At 48.2% G+C, this 26,847-nt stretch overlaps 1 protein-coding gene across 1 annotated transcript; it reads left to right on the forward strand.

Moving 5' to 3' along the window:
* Positions 1 to 26,558, forward strand: LOC308065701 (alpha-2-macroglobulin-like protein 1). The gene is made up of 34 exons (XM_080391901.1): positions 1 to 3,376; positions 4,419 to 4,581; positions 4,929 to 4,981; positions 5,872 to 5,889; positions 6,441 to 6,600; positions 7,205 to 7,289; positions 8,098 to 8,212; positions 8,548 to 8,662; positions 9,044 to 9,153; positions 9,633 to 9,800; positions 10,192 to 10,422; positions 10,821 to 10,884; positions 11,612 to 11,757; positions 12,728 to 12,877; positions 13,249 to 13,365; positions 13,897 to 14,044; positions 14,502 to 14,619; positions 15,907 to 16,132; positions 16,246 to 16,372; positions 16,657 to 16,778; positions 17,260 to 17,314; positions 18,001 to 18,084; positions 18,457 to 18,633; positions 18,801 to 18,882; positions 19,234 to 19,390; positions 19,601 to 19,675; positions 23,022 to 23,184; positions 23,838 to 24,055; positions 24,225 to 24,440; positions 24,945 to 25,069; positions 25,454 to 25,544; positions 25,976 to 26,047; positions 26,253 to 26,355; positions 26,448 to 26,558. The coding sequence occupies exons 1-34, from the start codon at positions 3,155 to 3,157 to the stop codon at positions 26,486 to 26,488; spliced, it is 4,317 nt and encodes a 1,438-aa protein (XP_080248027.1). The 5' UTR covers positions 1 to 3,154; the 3' UTR covers positions 26,489 to 26,558.
* Positions 26,559 to 26,847: the final 289 nt, after the last annotated feature.

Here is a 26,847-nt window from a genome sequence, read left to right on the forward strand (position 1 = left end):
TCCTTCGCTATCAGAACACAAGGATATCAAATCTCATTGTCTTTGAAGGTGCTACAGAGTAGTTAGAGTTGTGCATATGTGCGTGTGAGAGGCGAGCTGGAAATGTCAGTGATGGGGAGCATGAAGTTGGATGCAAAGGAAAGAAGGCAACAATGGAGGAGGCCCTAGGCCTGTATGAAGCTGGTGATGAGTGTCTAGAGGAGAATGAAGAATGATTCAGTTGCTTAGATGAGTTATTCTGCACTACAGGCTCTCTAACAGATGTGATTCTTCAAAGAAGCCGATTACTTCCTCCTCTCTGCACAGCATGCTGTCAGTGCTCTGCAGACTTCACTGCTTCCCCAGTACTCTTCTCATTGATACTGTTGCCTTTTTTATTTCTTCAAAGATATTAAAACATTGGAATGATTTCTAAGGTGCCATTACTCCTGATCCTCATTCTGAATCATGGAAGATGTCTTCCGTGATCATAGGTGTGACCTTTACTAAGTCTCCTCTTCTTCCTTTTCATTTTTGACTCAAGTTATCTGTGGAGAATTGGCGTTGTCAGTATGTACTATGTTCTTTGCTCCAGCTGAACAGTGTGTTTTCAGCGGGGGCAGATCCTTTACTCCCCATGGGCCTTTTGGCTCAGTGCTTCTATCACAAAAGGCCGCCTCATTTAGGGAGAGAAGCTACAGAACTAGAAACTGTGCACAGCCTTGCTGTGCTCTCTCCATTTCAGAGCCTTTGTTCGGGTCTATGACACCTGTGCGGCTGTCAGTCACTGCCTTTGATGCAGATCCTTCAAATGTATGTTCCTGTGACCAAGAGCCAGGTTTGCTGAAGCCAAGCAAGGAATAGAGAACGCACCTGGGCAAACACAGCAGGAGGAGCACCACGGTGGGGACACGGTCAGAGAGATCTCCCTGGTGCTGGCCCTGGTCAGAAGCCTGCTGGCAGCTGGACCTCTCTGGCTATGGTTCATTGATTTATGACAGATCCAGCTCGTGCTTTCTGTAGGGAAATCTCAGGTTTTAGTTAAAAGTGTATACGTTTGCCTGCCATTCTCGGTAATATGACCTTCCTTCACAAAGAGACAAGAATGGGGATAATGTGTCCATCAAAATAAAAAGTGTCCAGTCCTCCTTGCCTAGGAGCCTGACATTTAGACCACCTCAAAGCTGATTTCTGAAATCAGTTGGGATATCTGGTGTCTGGCCGGTGATCTCAATCAGTTGAACAGTAAAATATTTACTTGAGACACAGGCATTGCTAGCAGTAACAGCTCCTGTGTGTAATGTATAGCCCCCAGGATGCATGCTTGTTCTAGAGTGGCCCAGTGATAGACGTAAAATGGAGATCGGTCTTCCCAACCCCATCTGGAAAAAGAGTGTGAAGAGCCTTGGGAACAGGGATCCCAAATTAGCTGGAAATTTCTGGGTGTCCTGGAAGCTGGTTTTGCCAGACGAAGAGATCCCAACCAGCTGCTTGAGTAACGTCACGTTGGGACCCAGCTATGGAAAGCTTAGGCTGCATCAGCTGTATTAAACAGCACTGGGAAATATTTCCAGGCACAGAGCTGTAGCTGTCTGTATTCTTAGGACAGTCCCCGGTACATTTCAGCCTGGGCGAGCTTATGCTGTCTCACACACATCTCAGGTGTGGTTAATGCAATCTGTGTACCACTCACAACGGGCAATTTACATGGTGACCACGCTTGTCTGGAGGCCTGGCTGGTTAAACAGCATAATTGTCTACCCTTCTGTGCAGGTTGTCATCAGTGCTAGCAGATGTCCCATGTGTTAACCTGATGCTCAGGTTCAAAACCTGAACCAAAATGCTGTATCCCTGTTCCCTAGACCTTTCAGACCCAGACATGAACAATGAGGAACTGGAACCAGTTCCTGAGCCCCTCTCCTTGCAGGTTAGTGCCACTGCTAATGGGTGTTGCCGGGAGCCGGTGGAGACCTCTGTTGGCCAATATATATTTCCATTTCCCTCATTGTATGCAGGGAAGGAAAAGGCCACGTCGTTGGTTCATTAGCGATTGCTGGCTGGCGGGAGTGTTGCTGCAGTGCTTCCTTATGCACGTGCAAGGATTTGGTCCCATTCTCAAGCCAAACGGCCTAAGGAGATCCACAGCCCCATAGTCTGATCCAGAGCTACTGAGCCTCTGTCCCGAACGACAACGCTGCCTGCCGTGTGCTGGGGTGAGCTCTCGCTGCTGGCTGCACAGCCGCAATCCATCTCCGGCTGAAACAAAGGGACGCAAGTGACAAGTGATCAGGACCTGGCCTGGGTCACTGATCAGCAAAGTTCTCTCTGTTTTTTGTTTTTTGTTTTTTTTTACCATGAGAAGTCCATTTGGTTAGATGTCTCCATGGCAGCCTTGCAGGAGGGGATGTCCTGAACTGGTGGATGGCGGCCAAAGCGGCTGCTATTGGCTGAGGGGCACTTGGTGCAGCGCACCCATCCCACTGCTGCCTGCGTATAACCTCAGGAGAGAGGAAGCGGTGGTGAGAGACCGGCTTGTCCCCCCATCCCACCTCTTTGTTTAGGCTGTGCTAGAAAGAAATTCCCCCCTAAAAACAGCCTCAGTGATTTCAGAGGAGGAGGGCTATTGGAGACTGGGCAGCAAGATCCCCCAGGATGAGGACAGCCACCCTCCTGAGCCTTCTGTTCCACACTGCAGCTGCTTTTCACCAACTGTGAGTGATGCTGAACTTCTGTTTCGGTCTATTTTGTGAAGGCATCAGTCTTAAGTAGATGGACCACATTCCATGCTGTCAGCTCTTGTGCTTCCCGCTCTATCAGATCACCCCAAAGGGTAGCTGTGCCATGCACCTTGCCTCCCATGCATTAGCTTCTCCAGTTGCCACACCAGATCAAATCACTGGTGTCTAGATTGCAAGATTGAGGCCAATTCTTCTGAAGACCTGAAGGGATTTGGGGGAGTTCAAGGGATGGCTGGAGTTAAGGGGGTTGAAAAAGATTATAGGGCTATACCTAAGCTAATCAACCAGGAACTGTTTCTCAAGTTATCAGTAAAGCAATCACTTTCTTGGGTTCACTGTTGCTTTTGAATATTGACTGCAGCCATGGCACGTTGCTGAGGAATTCTGCAGTAGCGGGCCACTGCAGGGAAGCTCTTTTGCATCTCTGAGTCTTCAACATGATGCCACCTCTGATGTCTTCTTTCCCCTGCCCCAGACATTACCTGGTGGTGATCCCTGCAGATCTCCGCTACCCATCCACCCAAGTTGCCTGCCTGCATATCACCTGTTATGAAGCAAAAGTTCAAGTGAACCTGGTCCTGGAGCGTTCTGCAGGATATGAGCTCTTAATGCAAGAAACCATCCAGAAGGAGAAGACTTTCAAGTGCGCTAAGTTCTGGGTGAGCTGCCCTAGGCAAATGCCATCACTGATTTTCCCTTCAGGAACTCCCCTTGTGTTACTCCCTAACCAGGGATAATGTGGACAGGGTGTATTTTGCCTTGAAGTGAGACTGCTAGGAGGGGGAATGGTTGGTGACTAGGGATGTATAGCCCAGCACAGTGTCTGTTTGTCAGCACCGAATTCCCCTTCTGAATCTAATTTTTAAATTGAAGTTACATTCGTTAAAATCTACCATGCTTCTGGATACTTAAGAAGAACCCACCTGCTTCCACCTCTTCCATCCCAGACCAGATGAAGCAGCTTTAGCTCTTCTCTGAAGGCCTTGTACAGCTCCAAAGCTAAAGCTTGGGGAAATGGTGGTTTGCATGACGTACTGCAGTTTGTAGGACCCGAAGTCGGGCAGCAGCTCAGCACTTAGGAGCTACTGAAGATGGAAATGGATGTGCTTGTTATTTTTAAATATCATCTCAGAGCTTATTCATTGTTAGTGAGATTGTAGACAAGATCTAGGATAAGGTAGATGTGCCTAACAGTATCACTTCTGTTATACAGTATATTCTGTCTGAGGCTGCTGGGGTCTTTGGTTGCTGGAATCAGGAAGACCCTCCGGTTTTCTCTTCTAATCTGGCTTTCTTACTTGTACATGCTGGGTAACTCTGAAGGCCTGGCATTTAAGGTTGTGCTACAGCTCGATCTCTCTCCTTTGATTCCCCGCTACCATCTCCCACCTTTCTGGCATCTGCCCATCTTCCTGACCAAGCCTGAACACTCACAGGTGTCAGGCATCTGCTTGTTACCGGAGGCAAAGTTCCTTAACCAGGGGTGGAAAGGACAGATTCCGTGACATGCAGGGCTTCCTGCTGTCATGTGGAACTGAGTGAGATCTGGATGTGATCCGGATCCTGATATTGGAGGGCATGTCCTGGTACAGGTGGAGGGGAACTGAAACCGGTTAGTTCTTCCACTTTATTCTGAATTCCTGCTCAGGGCCCCCAGAAGATTACCTGGGGGCTGCGTGCTCTCCTTTCCTGTTTGTGTAGGTTGCACCTCCAGCTGATGGCACAGAGGAGATTGCCACTGTCAAACTGACCATCACAGGCAAAGGGGTCAGTATTGAGGAGAAGAAAAAGGTCCTGATCTTCAAAGCCAGCAGTGGTACCTTCATCCAAACAGACAAGCCTGTCTATCAACCAGGGCAGACAGGTGAGAACTGCAAATGGGATCAGCCATGGCTAGGCTTTCTGCTGGGAACACCATATGGAAAGCCTGCAATTGCCTGAAATTCACGGTCAGGAAAGGCAGAAGGCTCTGAGAAAATGTCTCTTGTTGAGTGATGTTTTCAGGTGGCTGTTACGTCCAGGTTGTGGTGACTGTGAAGTTGCAGGAGGCAGTAGGTCATTGTCCGTGGTTTGTTTCATGTGGGAACGTCCGTATCAGTTATCACAAATGTGTATAGAATGGAGACAGGAGCTGGGGAAACAGGTAGAGTAGGGGTCTGTAGGGAAGAACTGAGATCTGATAAATGTGTTCCCTGATTTCCTCACCTTCAGTGAAATTTCGCATCGTGACTCTGGATGAGGAATTCACTGCACTCAACGATTCGGTAAGCCAGCCGTGGGGGGGCTGTGGAAAAGCTGCCTTGTTCCATGCGTGGATCCTGCTTTCTTTCTGCCCTGCTCATCTGCCGAAGCTCCAACTTTTCCACATTTGTCCCTGGACCGGGCTTGATGGGTGTCCAGAGGAGAACAGTAACTCAAGTAAAGGCTGGTAACTCAGGAAGGTGGCGTACATGTCTCTTGGTCATTTTGGTAAAATGGTCACGCAAGAACAAGTATGGGACGTACCGATTGCTGATGTGATGGTGTCATGTAGGGAGTGAATAGTTTGCGATCCAGATGTGTGGTAGGGAGGGGTGTTCTACATCTGGCTCCTGTGAGTTGGAACGTGGGAAATTCTGATTAGGTATTAGGACAAACTTTTTCATTGTGATGGTAATCAGATATTGAAACAGGTGCCCAGAGAAGGCATTTTCATCCTTGGAGATGTTAAAAACTCAACTGGAGAAGGCTATGAGCAATCTGCTCTAAGACATGCTTCAGCGGGGTGTTGGACTAGGTGACCTCCAGAGGTTCCTTCCAAGCTATGTGATCCTATACCTCTGTGACACCCTTAAAACTGCAGCTGAGCCAGAGCCTAGGTTTGCTTGGACAGTGAGTTTTCCTGATGAAGGACTCTGCCAGGAGGTCAGTAGCAAGTGCTGGGTGACCTCCAGCTCTTTTCCTTTCCCTTGCTCCAGACCTTACTGTAAAGGACTCACCTAATATTTCTTCTTTTTGGTGACATTTGTTTTACTTTATATTGTTGTCAGTGCTCTGAATTTCAAAATCCCGAGTTGCACATCCTTCAGAGAGGGCGTGTGCATCCAAAGTACCTTGTGTGTGCTGCTGGCATGTGTTTGTGTCTTCTAATGGTTTTTGCCTTTTCTTCCCCCAGATTTCCCTGTTTCTTCAGGTGAGTGATGCTGAAATCTAGGGTTGCAGAGATGTTGGTGGCAGCCATTTCACTGGGCTATTCATATGCAGTTCCTGGTAGATTTTACAGACCTCTGAGTGGAATTTGTAAAACTTCAAGGTTTCTTAAACTAACATACTCCTTACAGTTTCTCATTTATGTACTTACTTGAGTTTATGCTTCCAGTTACTTCAGTAGAAATTTGAGTTGTTTTAGACTTGCAGTATAGATTATATTGTATTATATATATATAATGTATATATATAGAGAGTATAGACACGTCAGCTTAGAGCTTTACAACAGAATTTAGAACTGTGAAGGATCTTTCCTTGAGATTGGAATTTAGATAAGTGTTAGAAGGAGACTCAGATGCTGGGAGCAGAATCTGAGCATTACATTGTCTTCAGAATTCTTGACCAGCATATACCAAACCTCATTCCTTAGCTATAGAAGCAGGTAGTCTGCAGCAGTGAAATCCCGAAGCTCGGTTCCTATGGGGTGTGGATCACTGAGCTGCTGAACAACTGTTTCTTCCTTCCTTGTGGGTGTAGGACCCGAAGAACAACCGGATAGAGCAGTGGCTGAATGTGGTCCCCCAAGATGGCATTGTAGATCTGTCTTTCAAGTTGAGCGACGAGCCTCTGCTGGGGACATACGTCATCAATATAACCAATGCAAAAGCGTACGGCACCTTCTCCGTTGAGGAGTATGGTATGAGCATGTGGGAGATGTGTCTGAGCTGCAGAAGGAACTTGCACTCTTGAGCCAGGAAGCTGTGTGTTTATTCCATTATAACCACCCAAGGAGCAAATGAGAAAAGAAATAGCATCTGTCACAGAAAAGAGTGAGCTGAGGCTCAGGAGAGAGGGACCATGGTGGGACCTTGGGTCAGTGTGTGGGAGGAATGTTGTGCATGGCCTCAGACCTTTGCCACAGCTGATTCCTGCAGATCTCAGTGTCAGACAAAACAAGGTCATTTAGGATGGGCTTTTCCAGGGAGTGTGATGTCCAGTGCCATCCCACTTCTCTTTCCATCCCCGAATTAACCGTGTTGGGAGGCGAGCCTTCTCTCAGTGCAAGTAGCTGTCAGAAGTGCAGGATCATGGACATGTTTGGGTCTTAGTTCTAAAAGGAGCAATCAGCCAGGGTATACACACAAATGTGTTAAAGAAAGAAGGAAAAGCTTCCCTTTCCCCTTCTCACCACCTTCCCTCTCAATTTCCTGGCTCTTATTTCACTATAGTTTATCTTCATGTTGATTCTCTGGGAAGGTTGTCCCTGGCATTTCCTATAGTTCTCTGTTTTTTCCTTCCAGTGCTGCCAAAATTTGAAGTGAACTTTGAGGCACCAAATCAGATTTATGTGCTAGATAAAACCTTCCCACTCCGGGTATGTGGCAGGTGAGGATTCTGCTTTGAGGGATGGCCCTGTGTTAATTTCTGGCCAGATGAGTACAAGATGGCTGGGTAACCATGAGGAGCTCAGGGGAAATTTACAGTTTTCAGTTACTCCTTCAGTTATAGGAGTCCAGAATCTTCCATGGCAGCTGTTTGCACCCCGATGCAACACAAAACATTCCTATATCTGTCCTTCTGGTACTCTAATGTCCCGTTTCTAAGAACACTCCACAAGTCTACATGCAAAACCTGGGGGAACAACTTATCTTTTGACAAGAAGCTATTTGTGGGGCAGAACTTGGCAGCTGTTTGGTGTTCATCTCCCTGCAGCACAAACTCATGGGAAATGAAGGGAAACTTTTCCAGATAATGCTGTAGCAGAAACTAGAGAGGCAAAAAGGAATTGCCTCAGGTACAGTCCAAGGACAACACTAGGGTTAACAGCCTCCTGTAAAGGTGTTTTATTAATGGCCCATGTTTCTGCTTATAAGATAATGCATGCCTTCAGCATATCCTGGGGTTATGGATAAAGTGCAGAGCTGTGTGCTCAGTCAGCACCTACAACACTGTGGTTTCCCAGAATAGATTAGTTTGGCACTAATTGTATCACAGAGCCCTTGATCTCCATCGCTGCAGTGCCCCAGTCTGACCCTGTTACTGGGTCAGGGCTCCTGGGCCTGCTGTGTGGCTGCCACTCTTGTGCTGCGTTGTGAATATCCATGAGTAAGTGGCCTCTGGAGTTATGCGAAGCAAGCCCTGTGCTCTTTTGCTGTGTGTGACTGTCTTTTCCTTTCCCTGGTCCCCCAAACAGATACACCTATGGGAAAGGTGTCCAGGGGATGGTCCATGTGAGCCTCTGTCAGAAGGTAGCTCTGTTCCTGCCCAGTGCTTCCAAACCTGATCTCTGTCAGGAATTCAATAAGCAGGTAAGATGCTCAGCAGGAGCTGAGCCCTATTCGGGGACATTTGTGCTCAGCCCCACGGTAAGGGAACGCTGCTGGAGGCTTTAGCTGAAATAATGATGATGTCACTCTGTGGATGTGGCTGCTTGGCCAGTGGTCTACTGGTGCTGCTTCTTAGTAGCTGTGCCTGGTGACTATGGCTGCGTGTGCATCATGTGCCCGCTCCACAACATGGACCGCTATGTCAAAAGGCAAGCTCCCTGAGAGCGGGGATTTTGGGCTGCTCTTTCTGCACCATTTGGGTAACTTCTAACATAAGCGCCTTGCTCGCACCTTGTTTCCTTTCTCTGTACTTTCAGACAGATGAGACTGGTTGCTTCTTCACAAATGTGAGTCTTTCGTCCTTCAGTCGAGACTTTCGGTACTATCAGGACAGCATAGCTGCAGAGGCCTTGCTGAGGGAGGATGGCACAGGTAACTGGAAACATCTCTGGTGGCTGGGAAAAGGCATGTGAAGACACTAATTTTGCCAAGAACACTAGAGACTTTCAGGCTAGCATTCTGAGCTTTCTGAGCCCATTGGGTCCTGCCGTCTAACCTCACAGACACACACACACTCTGAGTGCCTGCAGTCTAGGGTGGTAAAGCTTAGGGGCTTCTCTGAGGGCTAGAAGTAAGTGGGAGGAAGTCTAGATGCCCAGAGCCCTGGGCAGATCATCTCCTTGGAATGAAGTGTGTGTGCAGCTGAACAAGTGCATCAGTGTTACCGGTGGGTCACTCTGCAGGGAAATGGCTGAGGGGTGCTTGGCTTCCTTGCTCCCTCCCTTATGTTTCTGTCTTGCTGCTTTCATTCAGAGACACACGCCAGTGCTTCCCACAAAGTACTCATCTCCAAGACTGGCGGGATGGCTTTGTTTGATTATGTGAATTCTTACTACCACGCTGGAGATATGTACAGGGGGAAGGTAATTCCCAGTTACGGTCCTTTGGAGGGGAGAGTGTGAGCAATGCCTTCACAGCAACTGTTACCTAGCGTCTTTTCCAACCTCACCTCCAGCCAAGGGCTGGGGAGGGCATGACTGACTCCCAGAGATGAAACTTTTGAATTGTCAAAAGTGAGAATAGCACCCAAGACTGCCATTAGCCAAATAAGCCTTGAGTAGCAGCAGCTATGGGCATCCATATGCGGGGCGCAAATGCAAACATCTGGAATTTCAGCAGCTGGGAGGCTGCCAGCAGTGAAGGGGTAGAGAGCGTGGGGGTAAATGAACGTGGTAGTGCAAGTGACAATAGGAGATGACCAGTAGCAGTGTTGATAATATTGTTAATGACTGAAAGGGTGACCTTGCTGTCTTTGGAAATGCTGCTCCAGACTTGGAGAAGCAGGAGATTCTGTCTGTTGATTACTCTTCTGCATTTCTCTTGCTCACCACCATGTTCTTAGATTAAAGTCATTGACTACCAAGGCAAGGCACTGAAGCACAAAACAGTCCTCCTTGTAGTAAGGTGTGGTGAGCAGCAATTTAAGCAGAAGTACACCACTGGGGACGCTGGGACAGCTTCATTTAGCCTGAACACGACTGCTTGGAACAGCACCTCAGCCTCCCTGGAGGTAAGTGAGGAAGGGTCCGTTGTGTTGGCCGGGGTATGCATGCGTTTCAGAGCTATTTACTGCCCCACAGACATCTCCCTAGTTTCTTCCTGAAGGACAGTAATTCAAACGCAAAGCACCTCAGCATGTTCTGAATCTTAGCTCCCTCTGAGAGCTTATTCCCCAAATCCTGGTTGTTTTTCTCATGAGCTCTCCATACAGAGACCTGTGCTATGGTGTTGTTCAGACTTCATCTGAGCTTCTTACCAAGCTGAGGCTATGGTGATTTGTAGCTGACTTGCTTAACAAGAGAAATTAAACTACAGAAATTAACTGGTTTCTGTGTTTTGTTTTGTTTGGTGTTTTTTTGTTTTGTTTTGTTTTTGGTTTTGTTTTTTTTTTGTCTCACCAGGCAAGTGTCCTGCATCAAGATTTGGATATAGAGACTAGGACAGTTGATTTGAGTTACAAGCAAGCCTCTCATTTCATACGTCCATTCTACAGCACCAGCAGGAGTTTTCTCTCTATTGTCCGTGTGGCAGAAACAATGCCCTGCGGGAAAAAGCAAGCTGTCCAGGTGGACTTCAGAATTTATCAGGAGGACCTGGAACATGGGCCCAAGCGTGTCATTTTCTCCTACTTTGTGAGTTTCTAGGGAAGTGCTAGTGGGTGATAGCTCAGGGCACAAGACCAGCATCTCCTGCAGATTCAAGCCTGATATAGAATAGATTTGGCTCGTCCCAGGACAGGTGGCTTATCCAGCTATCATGGGGCTGGATCCTGGAGCTGCAGTAATAGCAAGAAAGGCAGAACCTTTCTTTTGGGCTCCGCACGGATGCAGGGCAGGTATTGGCCCTGCCTGTCCTCCCCCAAGCCTCTTGATCCCCTGAGCTCTGCTGGCTGCCTGAGAGTGAGTGAAACTCGTGTTACTCCCCCTGCCTGACCCCATTTAATCTCCATTTTCAGGGTTACTTTGATCTGCGCAGTGATCTCAAAGACTATGTGAATGGCATTCCCTTTCCTTTCTGTATTCTTCCCTAGGTCACAGGGAAAAGAGGGCTAGTCCATGCAGGTCAGAAGACTGTTTGGGTTGGGCTGCCAAAATGTAAGTGCACTCCCCTGTTTCCTGTCCAGCAAGCACTCAGTGGTCTCTGGCATCCCTTCTTATTTGGATATCTGGCATAAGCCTCTTTGCAATTCAGAGCTGGCTCACCACTTCTCTGTTGCATCAGAGCAATGTTCCTTTCCAGCTTTCATGTTTCCTTTTACCTCCTGCTTTGTACTGAGAGAACAATACTCAGTATTTCCCAGCCCATAGGCTCATCCTCTGTTTTCATTTTCAAAGTCTCCTTTTGGTCCCTCTGCAAGTGGCATGAAACTATAGCCTTACCCTCTATCAAAACTCTCCTATTTTAATTTGCAATCGTGTCTACAAATAACCTGAGCAGTTGGGATGCCACCACTTATAATTTTGATGGGTATTGACTCACTGTTTGTTGATTTCTCCAGCTCTTTATTTAAAAACCTTTGTTGGTGTTGGGAGGCTTTGAAAAATAGCCGAGACTCTTTGTTCTTTGCGGAGCTGAGCTTGAACTCCAAAGGGCTGTTTTATCTCCTTGAGGGAATGAACAGAAACAGAAAATGTCTTTTGCTGGTCATGAGTACCAGATCCAGAGATATGCTGGTTATTTCAGTGGTCTCCAGAAATCTCCTTGGTTCTGAAAGACTTGAGGAAAAGAATTAAACAGGCACATGCAGAATGGCAAAAGCTGATCAGAATCCATATTCACTACTGGATCTACTTTCTCTTCCTCCCTCTCTTCTCCATCTAGTGCTGAAAGACTTCTTCTCCATCCCTCTTACCTTCAGCTCCATCTATGCCCCAGCTCCAAGAATTGTTGTTTATGTTATCTTCCCTAATGGAAAAATCATCGCTGATTCTGCCACCTTCAGCGTCTCCATGTGTTTCAGAAATAAGGTGAGATGTGTGTCTGAGGCCGTGGCTAAATTGTGTGAGAGGCTGTGTGTCTGCTGCAGTGACAGAAGAGGCTGAGGAATATGCAGCATGTGTAGCTGTGCACGGCTGATACTGTGTGGGATGCTGTTACGTGAACTGCAGTATGTGAATGGTGAAGTGTGCTGTGGTGTGTGGAGCGAGGGTGTGCTGAGGGCGGTGGGGGCTGCTGCGGTGCTTGGGAAAGGCGGAGAATTGCTGTGTCTGTCTCCATAGGCTTGTATAGCAACTGCAACCCAGTAGGATGACAGCCCAGCAGAGGTTATTAGTGCAATTCCCAGGATAGCTCAAGGCTGTTCTGCTGCATTAGCAGATGGATTTGTTAGTATGTGGTGTTGGGAAGACAGCTGAAAGTGGCCAATAGAAGAAACGGATTTTATGGGCCATCCAGAAAGGGCTGTGTGCTTGTGGTCCTTGTGACATCCGTGGGAATGTGCTTTCTTGGTGTGCACTCCAAAGGTGAACTTCTGAGGACTGGCATTATCCCTGCTCTACAGCTGTTTACCTGCCACAGACAGTCAGATTCAAGCACGAACAGGAGGTGCTTCAGATCAACCGCACAAAGAGCCCGGAGATAAGGACTAGGCTTATTTTTGATCTGGGGCTCCAAAAGGAGCAGAAAGACAGCAGTGTGAGGTGTGACAGCTGGCTGGTGTGCTGGGTTCTGACACAGGAGTGTCGGCAGTACTGTGAGCTGCGCACACTGACGGTCCCCCCTCTGCCATCTTTCCTGTTAGAACCTCAAAGTGATGATTTTTTAAATACTTTCTGGGGCGGGGTGTCTGTGTGTGTCCTGGGGAAGATTCCTCTGGTTTCCATCCAAGCCTAGTCCTTGGAAACTCTCTTCACGTAGGTCCCTTCGCTGCTGAGGGAGCGGTAGGGTGGCCAGCAGCAGCAGTGCCACCCAGGTGTTGCCTGCATTCTGCCCATCCAGGTGGAGCTGAGCTTTTCAACGCCCGAGACTCTTCCCGGGTCAGAGGTTGATGTCCGCCTGCTGGCAGCTCCTGGGTCCATGTGTGCCGTCTGGGCTGTGGATCCCAGCGTCCCCTTGCCGAAGCCAGGAAAAGAGCTCAGCAGCTCCTTGGTGAGTGAGCCTTCTTCCCTTCCCTGGTACTGACATGAAGAGGGAGGCAGGGATGCCACTGCATCTGTGCAAAGCTTATCTCCCAAGGAGCTCAAAGCACTGGGGATGTGCATTAAGAAGGAGGCTGAACGTCACTCAGTGCACCAGGGGTAAATCGGCTTCTGTATTTCTGTCTGGTGTTCAGTTCAGCAGGATGCACTGGCTCTATCCGAGGAGAGCCAGGGAAGAGTGACATGAGCCTGGGCTTTCTGGCATGCGTTCGTGCACGGTATCCAGCAGCAATTCAAACAGGCCTTGGATTTGGATGTATGACAGGAAGGGAATGCCAGGTTTTATTTGTGCTGATTTTTTTTTTCCCCTTGCTTTCTCAGATCTATGGGCTGTTCCCATCTGTTTATGGCTCCAGGTATTCTCGCCAAGTGTCTGAAGATGATCATTCATGCGGGCTCCCAAATTCTGATGAGCCTGATGTGTTTACAGCATTCAGGGTAAAAATGTTGGTTTGGTGGGTTGGGATAATTCATGAACTGAGGGAACCCCTGACTTTACCAGTATCTTAGGGATGCTGTTACACACAATACAAGGGAACAGGTCCAGTTTAGGCCCTTCTAACGTGACTAGAAATGTTGACCAAGAAGAAATTGTTGTGTGGTTACTGCACTTTGGTTGTGTGACACAGGGTGCCAGGGATTATTGGCTACTTTAATTGGATTTCAAATAGTTTGTTTAATCTCCATAGCATGAGCAATTGCATTCTGCAGGCTGAGAAGGCATAGTGCCTAAATGACCATGTGTTTGAAATAGAATAAATTTAACTGACTCGGACCCGATGAATTAGCTCAGAAGACCTTGTTTGCCCATTGCTGAGGATCTGAATAATTGTCTCTTAAAATGAAGCAAGAGAATACGTTGCCAGGCAAGAGGATAGCCAAGTCCCCACTGCACGAGGGGACAAAAAGCTCAGGGCAGAGAGGACATGACAAGCCTTCTGGTGCATCAGTTCTTTCTTTTTCCTGCAGGAAATGGGGTTGAAAATTATGTCCAACACCAATATCAGGAAACCTAGAGTGTGTCCAACCACTCCATCAACAACTATGCTGCAGGAAACAGGAATGTTTATTTCCAGGCCCATGTTGATGTTTGCCCAGCCCCACAGAGCATACAACAGTAAGCATTTGCCAGCTGTTTCTTCTTCGTACATGGGATGCTTGGTTTTTCATGTGAAAGCAGTCCTGGGTTTGAGCAAAGAGGGTACTTGCTGTAATTGCAAATGGAGAAGAGAGTTGTTTCTGGCCCTAAACCTGTTGTGCTAGTGTGAGACTGCCTGGGGCTCACAGCTTCTTGCTCTGAGATGTTAGTGGGCTCTCTGGATCCCAGGTCTCATCTCTAAGGTGAGGGAATGGTTGCCCTTCCCATGGGGCCTACAAATGCAAGTAAGGCCCAAAGCACCTCTGTCATTTGAAGTAAGGCAAAATATTTTAAAACTTGGGATAGCACCTTCTGTTCCAGTGCCATGCTTCCCAAGAACTGACTGGATGAGCTGCAGCCTGAGCTGGGCTGGAGCTCCTCTGCTCTAAACCAGGGCCTGAGGACCCTGTGATGACTGGGTCTTTGTTATTTCCAGCAGAGCACCTGACAACATCTACCTATCAGCCCACTATGTTTTCACCTGTTTCTTCAGCTGAAGAGAAAATACACAAGCATTTCCCCAAAACCTGGATGTGGGATTTGTATTCTGTGGGGTGAGTAAACTGGGCAGTGAGGGTCTAGCCTGGGTGGCTTAGTGTGACTGGGAGCGGCAGCGGGTGTAATCGATTTTAGATCATAAGCTGCTGAGGAAGACACCTAAGGATATATATGTCATAGGGCTCATACCTGTCAGGCTGTTTCTTACTGGAGCTGATACTGGAATCAAATGCATGTTCATCTACTAGATGATCATACAGAAGTATTGTCCATCCGTGGGAGGCGGCTGGCATGGGAAGATAGGAAAGCAGGTGCAGTGCAGCAAACCAGCTTGGCTTACTGCTCCCAGTTTGCTTGTGGTAGCCCTGTGGGCTGGCATTTCCCAAACTGTGCTCACAGGGTGCGCAGGGGAACCTGACCTCCGCGGAAGTCCTTCACAGGACTGGGAGTTGTGTCCTGTGAGAAAGACTCAGTGAGTACACAGGGTCTGCTGAGGGAGCTTTTGGAGATTTTTCATCTCTGATTTTAAGAATTTCTTGTCTGGAGACTGGAGTCTGCTCAGGCCAGATGCCCCCACATCTGCCCTCTCCCACCTCCGCTGTCCCTCCAGCTACATCCATCCCTTCACCCCCTAGCAGCAGATAATCTCCTATGTGATTTGTCCACCAGCCTGATCTGAGCAACCAAAGGTCTTTATGTTGTATGTGTTGCCTTCCTGTATGTGCCTGGCAAAAGTGAACGTCTCCAGTTATTGGAGTCAAATAATACCATTAGCTTTAGCTAGGGCTGTTTTTATGTCTGCTGTGGTAGCAGCCACAGAACAGCCTGCTGCTCTCAGGAGCTGTGATGTGAGCACGAGGCAGGACTCTGCCCTGTCTTCATGTCAGACTTTAAGGTGTCAGTGTCCCACAGGAAGGTGGATGGCTGGGTCTGTCTCTTCTGCTAAGTTCTACTGATGTTGAGCCAGTCCTGTTGCTCTTCTAGCATGTGGTTCTCCATCCCTAGGCCAAGAAAAATGAAACTGTTGATACGTGTAAACCATTTTCAGATGTGCAAAGGACAAGCCCTGTCTGAGAAAAGCACTGAGTGTGATTCATGGCATCTGGCAGCCATGTAACTTATTGTCAAAAATGTTCTGTTGATATAAGCATCTGAGGTGGGGGTCCCTACTTCTACAGGACCTACCTGCAACCCTGCAAGGGCTGCAAATTCAGCAGAGGTTGGGGGTTAGACTGTGGTTAGGGGATGGGGTACACTGGAGAGAAGGGTGCGCACCAGGTGACCTGGTGCTGCATGCAGCAAGATTCAGTTAAATGCTTCTGTTGCTCTCTACTTCTCCTCAGTACCAGTGGGAGCAAGAATGTCACTGTCACTGTGCCTGACACCATCACAGAATGGAAAGCAGGGATGTTCTGCACAGGACGAAATGGCTTTGGACTTGCTCCACCCTCCAGTCTGCTTGTTTTCAAGCCTTTTCTTGTGGAGCTTACATTGCCATCTTCTGTGATCCAGGGTGAGACCTTCATCTTGAAGGCCACCGTCTTCAACTACCTTCAGCGATGCATGAAGGTAGGTGAGCTTTGGTAGGCTCTGCAAGAAAAGCAAGGTGGGTAGGAGATGGCTGAGATCTATGGCCTGTGATGTTTATCTTGTACCCCCTGCCATCCCTGCTGCCCCTTCAGATCCAGGTGACCCTGGAGGAGTTTGCACACTTACAGCTGAAGCCATGCAAAGGCTGTGTCTACAGCAGCTGCTTATGTGCTGGTGAAGCAAAGACCTTTCAGTGGAGCGTCACAGCTGAACAACTGGGTGAGATGAACAGGGAAGCGGGGTGCTGGAATTGGGAAGGGATGGGACCAAAATGGGGATGTTTTGTAAAGAGCAGGCATGGAGTGAGAAGTTGTTTGCCCTGTTAACCAGGGGGTACTCATTTGCATTCATTCTAAGGTCATGATTCCTTGCAAGTCTGTGCTAGGGGATACAGAACCTCGTAGGGCTCCAATCCAAGTTTTTGTCAGCAGGTGACTTCTATTATATTGACGGGAAGTGCCCCCCCCAGATGTTTAATGCACCTAAATGTGTGTTATTTTCAGGGCTCATGAACATCACCCTCCACACAGAGGCTGTGGCCTCCGAAGAGCTCTGTGGCAAAGAGTTACCATTTATCCCCAAACAAGGACAGAAAGACACGATTGTCAAACTCCTCCTAGTCCGGGTCAGACAAGCTGTTCTGTTACCTAGACCTAAAAGTGGGCTTTGTGCAATACCCAGATTTTGTGTGGGTTAATTTTGGGAGTTACCCCTTGCTACTCAAGGTTTGTAATTACAATCTCAGGGCCTGCGCTGGGCCCAGCGTGAGGGCTGGTGGATGGGGGAGGTAGAGGGGTATCCTTCATGCCACAGAAAACTTTAAATACGTACAGTCTTTTATGTCCTTGCTCCTAAGCTCTCTGCTGAATCTTATAGCTTCTCTTTCACAGACATCCAGAAGTTACGATATTCCGAAAAATGCATGCTGTTTTCTTATCTGAAATGAAAATGATTGACAGTAATTTAGATTTTTATGTGATAATGATGTGACTCCAGCTGACTCTCCAGCCTGAACCAGGATTTTGTCTGTATCTGTTTCTAATCCACTTGTAATCCTGTTTCTCTCCTGTGTGCTCAATATAATGCTATTTTATGTGCTCCAACAGCCAGAGGGAGTGTTGGTGGAAAAGGCTCACAGCTCCATCCTGTGTCCCCAAAAAGGTAGAAAGATTTTCTCCTTTCACTCTGTTCATCCCTACCTTCCTGCCTAACCACCTTTCCATGGGTCTTTCCACTTGTTTAAATATTTTCTGTCACCACCAAGCTACAGAAGCATACTGTAATGGTGGTGCCACCTGGGTAACTTCCCCTGGGTAGCGATGCGTGGGAGGGTCCCGTCTTTTACCATCAACATCCCTGACACTGATGTGGCAGCTTGAGGCCGTTTTTCACCTGTGATCATAAAACCAGACTGCTGAACATGGTGAGGCTGGAGGGCATGACTTGGGATTGCTGTTCCTGTCTTGAATTTTATGGTGTCTGACAGGGCCATTAGCAGATTTTGAGAGCATGAGGTGCATTGAGAAGACATGCCTGCAACTGAAATCTGAAACAGGATGGAGTAACTTATGTAGAGAAAAGCAGGTGGCTTTGATCACAGAGGCTTTCCAGGAGAAAATCCTCAACCTCTTTAGAAGGAAGGCTGTTAGGATAGTGCAGTCACCATGAGGTAGATGGAGGAAGTTGAGGGTGGAATGGGACAGGGTTTTTGAGATGATCTCTGTGATAGGGAAATGGGATGTTAGCACAGAACAGTCTTGAAACAGTTTCTGGGGATTTTGAAGGCTGTTTTCATCAGAATTTTTTCCTTTTTGTCCTCTCCACACACCTTACCCCACTGCTATCAGAGAATCCAGTGCAGGAGTCTGTGTCCCTGATGTTGCCTCTAAATGTGGTTGAAGGTTCAGTCAGAGCCACCATCTCAGTCACCGGTAAGGAATTAACCTATAATATCTTTGCAAATCCCATATCTCTGAGTTTAGCCCTAGGAAAGCCCAGACACACCCCCCACACCCCCCCTTTCTGAGGTTTCCAAGGCTCCACTGACTTGTTCCACCCATATGTGTAGCTCCGTTTCCTGATCCTTGATAATCTAAAACACTCACCAAGGGAGAGTTTCTATTTATGGGTTTCCCCTGCCAGGATGGCGATGTGTACAGTCTGTATGGACAGAGGTGCCCCCAAACCACTGTGCTGTGGCTATCTTGCCTGGTCTGCTGCTGGGAACAGGTCATGGGTGGGAGGAGATGAATCCCCAAGCTTCCTGCCCAGGAGGTGGTCAGGGCACCTATGCTCTGTTTCAGGTGACCTCATGGGGACGGCACTGCAGAACCTGGACCGTCTGGTGCAGATACCCCACGGCTGTGGGGAGCAGAACATGGTGCTGTTTGCCCCCATTGTCTATGTGCTGCAGTACCTGGAGAAGACGAAGCAGCTGTCCCCTGAGATCAAGGAGAGGGCGACAGGGTTCCTGCGCAATGGCAAGTACAACAGACCCACCTTGCTCCTCTGCTTTCCCCTGTGTCCAGCCTAACAGTCCTAGGTGCCAGCTCCCCTTCCACCCCGAGCACTCAACCATCCCATTCCCTTCACGCTGATTTTATTGCAGATATCATTCTGAGCACTAACGTCCTATTCTGCTTCCCAGGGTACCAGATACAGCTGCAGTACCAGCACCCCGATGGCTCCTACAGTGAATTTGGTACCAAGGATGAGTACGGTAATACTTGGTAAGCCTTGGGCTCGCTGTCTGCCTGCTGCCTGACAGCCTGGAGGTGGGCAGCTTTCTGCTTCCAGCATTGAATCCTTTCTGTGCTATTGGACCCAAAGTGTTCCAGATGCTTTGTGGGCTAGGGCACCTCAGGGGTATGCAACTGTCCTTGGAGCAGCAAATTAGGAATAGCACAACAACAGGTGAGGAGAGACCTACCAGTTTCAAACTCCTACTTTTTTTCTTTTTCCTCGACTTCTGCTTAGATTGATTCTTTCCACTCATTCTTCCCTCTCTCTCATTCACTCCATCTCTTTCTGCTTCTCTCTTCCCAAAGTCATGCCTCTTTTTCTGTTCTCTCCCCAACCAGGCTGACTGCATTTGTGGTTAAATGCTTTGTCCAAGCCAAGCCATACATTTTCCTGGACAACAGGACTATCCAAGCTGCTCTTACCTGGCTGGAGTTCCACCAGCTTCCCAATGGTTGCTTCAGAAACGTGGGCCAACTTTTCCACACAGCCATGAAGGTAGGAGCCAAAGCACCTTGAAGGGCAGCTCAAAGCAGTTATTGCCAAGTATACTGGTACCTGATTAAGTTACTTTTTTTGTGGTGTTCTGCTTTCTTGTGTGGGAGCAAGCCAGATAGGTGGGATCATTGCTGAAAAGTTTCAAGTTTTCCTGTTCTTACTCTCCAGGATTATCTTTTCCAGCTTTTTGGATGTTTATGCTTTTTGTAGGGAGGTGTGGATGGGGAAGTCCCCTTGGCTGCCTACATTACTGCTGCGTACTTGGAGGCAGGAGAGACACCACAGGTAAATAATGGGACTCTTTGCCATGCTCTTGCCTTAAGATCTGAATCCTGAAGAGCTTAGTGGTGTCACCGAGGCAGGCAACAGAAGGCACCATGGAGAGGCTCATGGACAAAATAATAGTGTGGGAGGAGGAACTTACCACTTCTCGGGGAAAAGCTGTGTCATGAGGAGGACATCACTGGCAGGGGAGAAGGTGAGGTTAGCTTACTGGGAGCCATTGGAGTCCATGGTTAGATACTGCGCCCATTTCCCAGGCTTTGGCTGCTCATTCCTGCTGCCTTCATCCTCTTGTTCCCTTGCTACCACTACACAGCTGTGAGCTAATGGTGAATTGTTAATGAGGAGAGGTGGGGATAGCTGCTCCCACAGTCAAGTAAACAGACATAATGATGTTTTTAGTATGTTTTAGCTTCACAAAAACTGGAGGTCTGGGAAAGGAGTGCTGTAGGGCAGCTGGAATTGCACACCTAAGTAATAACAGTAAGAGGGAACCCTTACAAGTGCTACAGATCACAACTAATTACTAGACTCTCTGGTACTGGAAAGTAAAAAAATGTAATCAACTTGATGAAGAAATGCTATTATTATAGACTTTGAGAAGTGAAGCTCTCTGGAAATAAGCAAAAGAGCAGTGCTTTTTGTTGCAACTGAAAGCAGTGGGCTTGGGGACAAAAAAGGGAGACAGATGGAATTGGCAACAGATGCCCTTCAGGTCACCTTTTTTCACCATAAGGACAATTAAGTGTTGGAACAGGATGCCTAGAGAGGTTTAGTTGTCTCCATCATTGGAATTTTTCAGGACCTGACTAGAAAAATCCCTGAGCAACCTGGTCTGATCTCATAGCTAACCCTGCTTTGAACAGGGGGTTGGATTAGAGACCTTCTGAGGTCCCTCCGAATCTGAATTCTTCCGTCATTTGGTAACTCTGTGAACTGTCTGAGTTTTGTAGACTTAGGTGAAGAAGGCTTTTCATGAAACTGAATGACAAATACCTGACACATGCTGTGCTCTGCAGCAGGATGAAACTAAAGGACAAGGACCTTCATCCTGGTAGAAGATTTAGTTTGTCGTAAGTCTTAAGAACTAGCTTTGTCACTTGGGAAGGAAAGCAAAGAGTTACTGAGAAGAGACCAGACTGTGCTCCAAATCCATGAGTAAAATCCTGAGAGGGAGACGAACAGTACCTCAGAGCAATTTGCGTGATGAGCTAGTGGAAGCCACTCTGTCCAGAATGAAGCCACGTAGAGTGGCTTAGTGCTCTGACAGTGGTGATAGAAAATCTAGGCTACCACAAGGTAGGAGACCCCATGGAACTCCTCATGCTCCAGAGAAGATGGCAACAGTATTGTTAGCTCAGAAGATTGTCCAAGGAGTGAGGGATGCTTTGCTGCAGCAGGAAACTTGATGTCAATGTAACCAGATTACTCAATTGCACATACGTGCATAAGCTATTGGTTTTCGATAAAATGGTCATGATGATGAATAGGTAAATGTAAAAGTCTCAGTGAGTTATCCTGGCCCCAGTGAAAGAATTTGGTAAGTAGGTCTGTGGGTAGGTGAAGTGGGAAACACAGAGCTTGCCATAGCACCCAGGAAAAGTGTCCTTGAGTGGGTTATAAATACTTCTACAAAGAATACATGCTCACTAGAGGTCAAAATTCTGAGAAGGAATTTGAGGATGTCCTGCAAGGGCTAGTGCACTCAAGATTATTTGGAACAGATCCTAGTTTCCCTTAGAAGCATTGCTAAAAGGCTCATGAAAGTCATTAGGGAGTAAAAGGCAGGGAGAAGGTTGGAGATAATTTTACACTGTTCTGAATGAATGAATATTAAAGCATGGTTTGCATCACAAAAAATCTAGACAAACAGCCCTCTACCCCCGCTCTGTGTTGGAAATTGATCTCTTGGAACAAAACAGATTGTTTATGTTGACTGGAGAAACAAATGCATGTTGTAGAGGAGCAGTTTCTTAGCTGCTCCCATGGAAGCTCAATGTTTCTGTACAGTGTGCACTTAGGCCTGCTATTGTCAACACCAGGATGAGCACAGTGAGTGTGAAAAAACTTCCAGTAGAGTGGCACTCTCGGTTCTTGTGTTAGCTTCACCAGAAGACACCGGAGGTGCCAAATGGGTTGTAATACATGTCAGACTGTTCCTAGACAAGGTATTAAGATGTGTGGTAACAGTCAACACCTCACTGGTGGCACAAGTGTTTTCACTTTAAGTTTGGGCGTTGTACAAACACTACTGCTATTACTTCCATTTTAACTGGGAGAGTGAGACATTTAAGAAGGAAAAGGAGTAATAAAAGAGCCTCTGAATGGATTCATGAACTTGCTGTAATCCCTACTTAGCTCTATTCAATTACAGAATAGAAAGGTTACTGTGGTGCTTGCAGTTATTACATTTAAGAGCAGCAAACAGAAAAGTAGGGCTTACTGATGATGGATGCTTAGCTTAGGGCTTCTGCTGGGTTTTAGCAAGAGACAGCAACCAAGAAAGCAGCAACTGGATCCTGGGACCTTTGGGTACTCCATGAGTAGGTACTATGGGCATTTCTGAGAACTGGTGGCTGCATCCAGCAATACTACTCCACCGTCTAGAGAGCACAAAGATGATACAGACATTACCTTTCTCTTTATTAGAAGGGAAAGAGGTGAGGAGCATGTCACATGTCAGAATCGATCTTAAATGTTGCCCTTGTGTGATCCTTACTGTACTTAACCAAGAGGCCACTGGAAGAGGGGAAACCACAGAGTGCTGTAGGGGTGTGCATATGGGACAGGCAACCACGATGAGCCTCTGGTTCGTGTTTGGAATAGCATAGCTGAATGCTAGAATACAGTGCTGCTGAGACCACTGGGTTTGCTGCCTCCTGCCAACAGCAGTGCTGGTGTTCCAGGGGAAACTGGAAATCCCAGCGACCTTGTTAAGGCACTGTAGAGGTGAATTGAACAGAGTAATCTTGGTCGGCAGGCTGCCTGAAAGCATTTGCAATTGCGCGTTTCTGCTCTTGCTGTGCTTGGACTTGGAAAGTAAGATGTGTGGTGATGTTCCAGCAGTAAGGGTGTTCATTTTGTTGAGAGAGCACTGCTGGAACCCGTGACCAGCTCGGGGTGCGTGGAGCCTCTCAAGCACCTCGCACCAAGGGCTGGAGACCCTGCTTACTGGCACTGCACTGACACAAAGGGAAGAGTGCAGGCTCGAGCACAGACACCTGGGTGAATGTATGGGGTCCTTTCTGTGCCAGCATATGCTAATGCATCTTTCTTGCTTGTGTCTCAGTGTTTGCCTGCCTCACGTGTGCATGTCCGTGACCAACACCCGTGTTACTCTTCTCTGTAGAGCACAGTGGTGCGCAAGGCTCTGGCCTGCATCGCACCTGCCCTTCCCAAAGCTGCCAGCTCTTACACCCAGGCCCTGCTGGCCTACACCTTCGCCCTGGCTAAGGACTCTCAACGCACACAAGAGCTACTTGATATGCTTGATCGAAAGGCAATCAGAGCAGGTATGGGAGCCTCAGTGCCAGGTGAACATCAGAGAAGGGATGAGTGATCTTTCTGAGCCCTTGCTAACATGCAACCTGGAAGGACCACAGCCTTGCCCTCTAGGTCCTTCACCAAAGAGAGCTGTTAGACAGCCAGCCTATGAACTCAAGGTGTGTGCTGGCAATGCTGTGGTGTAGGTGCTGATTTCCTTCAAATCTTTCTCCCTTTTCTGGTACCCAAAGTGGAGGCTGGGCTCTGAGAGAAGTGGGATTTCTTATGCAGGACTGCCAAGCGCCAGAGAGGGAAGCAAGCTGGCGAGCTGCCCTGCTTCATATTAGTCCCTGAGCCCCAGGACTGGCTCTAGTGGGTAGGTAGCTAGTAGTAGTTGTAGTAGTAGGTGGTCAGTAGACCTGGCAAACAGGACAATGGAGAAACTGGATGTCTGGGAGGTAATGTGTATGCAGGTTATTGGTGTGTTAGTTTTTGTATTTCACCTTAGTGTGTAATGTGGAGCGTTGGATATTGCAAAATACATGGTATTGCAGTTGACTCAGTGATGTGATGACCAAGCCAAGAGGTATTTACTCATAGTCTTTGCAGGCACTGTGCCTCCTAGGCCTCAGGATTTTTTTCCTGAAATCCCTCAATGTTATCTACTCCCTTCCTTTCCCAGATGGGCAGATCCACTGGAGTCAGACCTCATCCCAGCCCAGACCTAACACAAGCCCTTGGTCACAGCCATTGTCTGTAGATGTGGAGCTGACCACCTACATCCTCCTGGCCCTGCTCTCCAAGCCAAATGTCACAGGGTCTGATCTTGCCACAGCCTCTGGCATTGTGGCCTGGCTCACCAGGCAGCAGAATGCCTATGGAGGGTTTGCCTCAACACAGGTAACTCATGGCCAGGGAAGGGGATCTTGATTGAGAAAGAACCTCTGCACAATATACAAGCACAAACACTTTGAGGAGAGGAGCCCTTGTATATAGAGGTCCTCAGGACAGTGATTTCAAGCATCTTTGGGTCTCAGAGATGCAAATGTAAATGTTTCTTGCTTTTCAGGACACAGTAGTTGCCTTGCAGGCCTTGGCTAAGTATGCAGCGCTGACGTACGGCACGGAAGGGGTGGCAGAAGTGAGGGTGAGATCCCAGAGAGGCTTTAGGAAGAAGTTTCAAATCTCCTACCAGAACCGGCTATTGGTGCAGGAAGCAGCACTGACAGAAGTCCCGGGCAAGTTCTCGGTGCAGGTCCATGGCAGCTGTTGTGTCTTTACCCGGGTAGGTTCCCACAGACCCTGCTGTGACAACCCTGTGCTTGTTATCTTATCAAAACCAAAACTCTCCGTTGCAGCTCTGTGCAAGGAAATGTGCATTGACTGTGCTTTAATCCCAGCCTGCTGCCAATGCAATAAACCTGCGTGCTGGAGGGCACTGGGAGACAGGACGTGTCCAAATGTGAGGACAGTGGTGCTTCCACAGCTCTCAGAGTACTGGAGGGTGGAAATGTTGTATCCTGGTCCCAGTGCTGTGTGCCTGTCTTGCACAGTCTCAAGGGGAAGGGTGAGGAGAAGGAGCCCCAGCTGGAAGGATCACGGGCAGTTTCCAATCTGACTGACCTTTGTTTCGGGCACTGGGATAAGTGCACTCACTGTATATGGTTTATCCAGTTACTGGTTGGGGTCCCTATCTTGAGGATTAGAGTAGCCAGTGAAAGAAAGGTATGATAGGTGATATTGAACTAATTATCAATGCCTTATTCTGTCTTTTTGTCTCTCCCTGCAGATGGTTCTGAGGTACAACACGCCCTCCCCCCAGGTCTCCACATCCTTTGCCTTGCGAGTGAAAACGGAGCCAGTCAATTGCACTGAGGATGACGCACACTCTGTCACTGTCTACGTCAACGTCAGGTGAGTCTAAAGACATTGCCCTACTTGGGAAGGAAAGCCAGACATGGCTGGGAGCTGAGGGGTGCTTCTTGGCTGCAATGCAGGCATCAGGTAGTTTCAGCAGATGGTCCAGATAGAAGATGGAGAAGGAAAGATAAAAGCATCTCTGGGGATGGGGAAATGCTTCCGAGGGCTTTGGTTCTTGTTAGGGAGAGGAATGCAAGTAGTTACCTCAGGCTGGGGATGCTCAGAGCAGTGCAGCCACCTTCTGCCCACGTGAGGGAGCAGTGATGGCCTTGGCTGTGGTCCTGGCTGGACTGCCTGGCTCAGGGTCCTGCACACAAGGTGTGGTGGTGGAGGGAAGGGAAAACTGGGAGAGACTCTCTTTTTGATCTTCTCCCCCAGGTACACTGGGAAGAGATCCACTTCCAACATGGTGATCGTGGAGGTGTCCCTGCTGTCCGGATTTGTCCTGGCTCCAGGATCTGGGATGTCTGTAAGAAGCCTGGAATCAGGATGGTGATGTGGTGTCACTGGGACCACCCATGCCCAAGGAGAGGGGGAGGTTGCATAGGGAGGTGTTGTCTGTCTCTCTGTAGAGCAATTTCACCATCCCTTCCCGTCTGCCACACAACAAGCATGAGCACATACTGTTGGTGCTCTCTTTGTGCCTTGAGGATGGTGATCCTTCTGGCCCAATTTGCTCGGCACATCCTCGACAACTAAGTGTCCTGGGTTCCTGTCCTTGGGTTTTGCAGGAGCTGAGTGGCCCTGCAGGGAAATCAGCCTGAAGGGCTAAGAGCCCAAATTAAATTTGGAAGTGAGTGAAATGAGAACTTGCCCACTCAGGATAAACCTTGTTGGGCTGTCTCACACTTACTTTTCAAAAGACCCAGCTAAATTGCTTCCTCTGCTCTCCTGTCCTAGCTGCAGCAGCACTGGCAGTCTGTGAAAAGAACTGAGAAAACACAAGGAGGTGTTGTCATCTACTTGGACAAGGTATGTGTGTGCTACTAGAGAAGCTGCAGGAGTGGAGGGCAGTGGCACAGTTGTGTGGAGAATCCAGGACTGGGCTATCAGAGAAGGATATCCAGGATTCATTTTCAAGTCCTGCCTTTGTTGTTATTGCCTATCAGTAGGATCAAATTTAGATGAGGAGTAAAAAGAACAGCTTGCATGTGAACTGTCATTCGCTCTTCCCCAGCTGAGCCATAAGTCTGAGACGTATGTCCTGCATCTGGAGCAGGAGATTGGGGTGACCAACCTGAAGCCAGGCCACATCAGGGTCTATGACTACTACCATCCAGGTCAGTGTGGAACCATGGGGTGCCAGGGCTGTCTGGGTGTTTGCACTTGGCTTTGTACAAAGATAACTTAGATCTCTCCTGTCCTGTTGCAGAGGAGCAGGCCCTGGCTGATTATAGCATCTTCTGCATCTGAGCTGGGTGTGATGTTCCTCAGCTCCCGTACAGACCTGGACGCATTGTGATGTTTCCCCTGCAACCCAGCCACCTCTCTGTCCCATAGGAGCCCTGTGTGTCTCTGGTTCAGCATGTGCCCTTCATCTAGGACTCTATCTGGAACTCCCTAGGTCTCCAGGAACTTTAATCTCTGCCCTCTGTTTTCTGAACTTTGTAATGTAGTCTTTGCTGGATTGTCCTGTAGGGAGAACATGAAGTGATTAACATGTGTCCCTGGTGTGAAGGACTAGTTGTGTGGCTTTTCTGGGACTCTCTGCCGGGCTGTCTGGGCTGGTATAGTGCATGGGTCTGTCTGCTGGCAGAGTGGCCGTGCTTATA

The sequence above is a fragment of the Falco punctatus genome (assembly GCF_963210335.1).
Source record: "Falco punctatus genome assembly, chromosome: 6".
NCBI lineage: Eukaryota > Metazoa > Chordata > Aves > Falconiformes > Falconidae > Falco > Falco punctatus.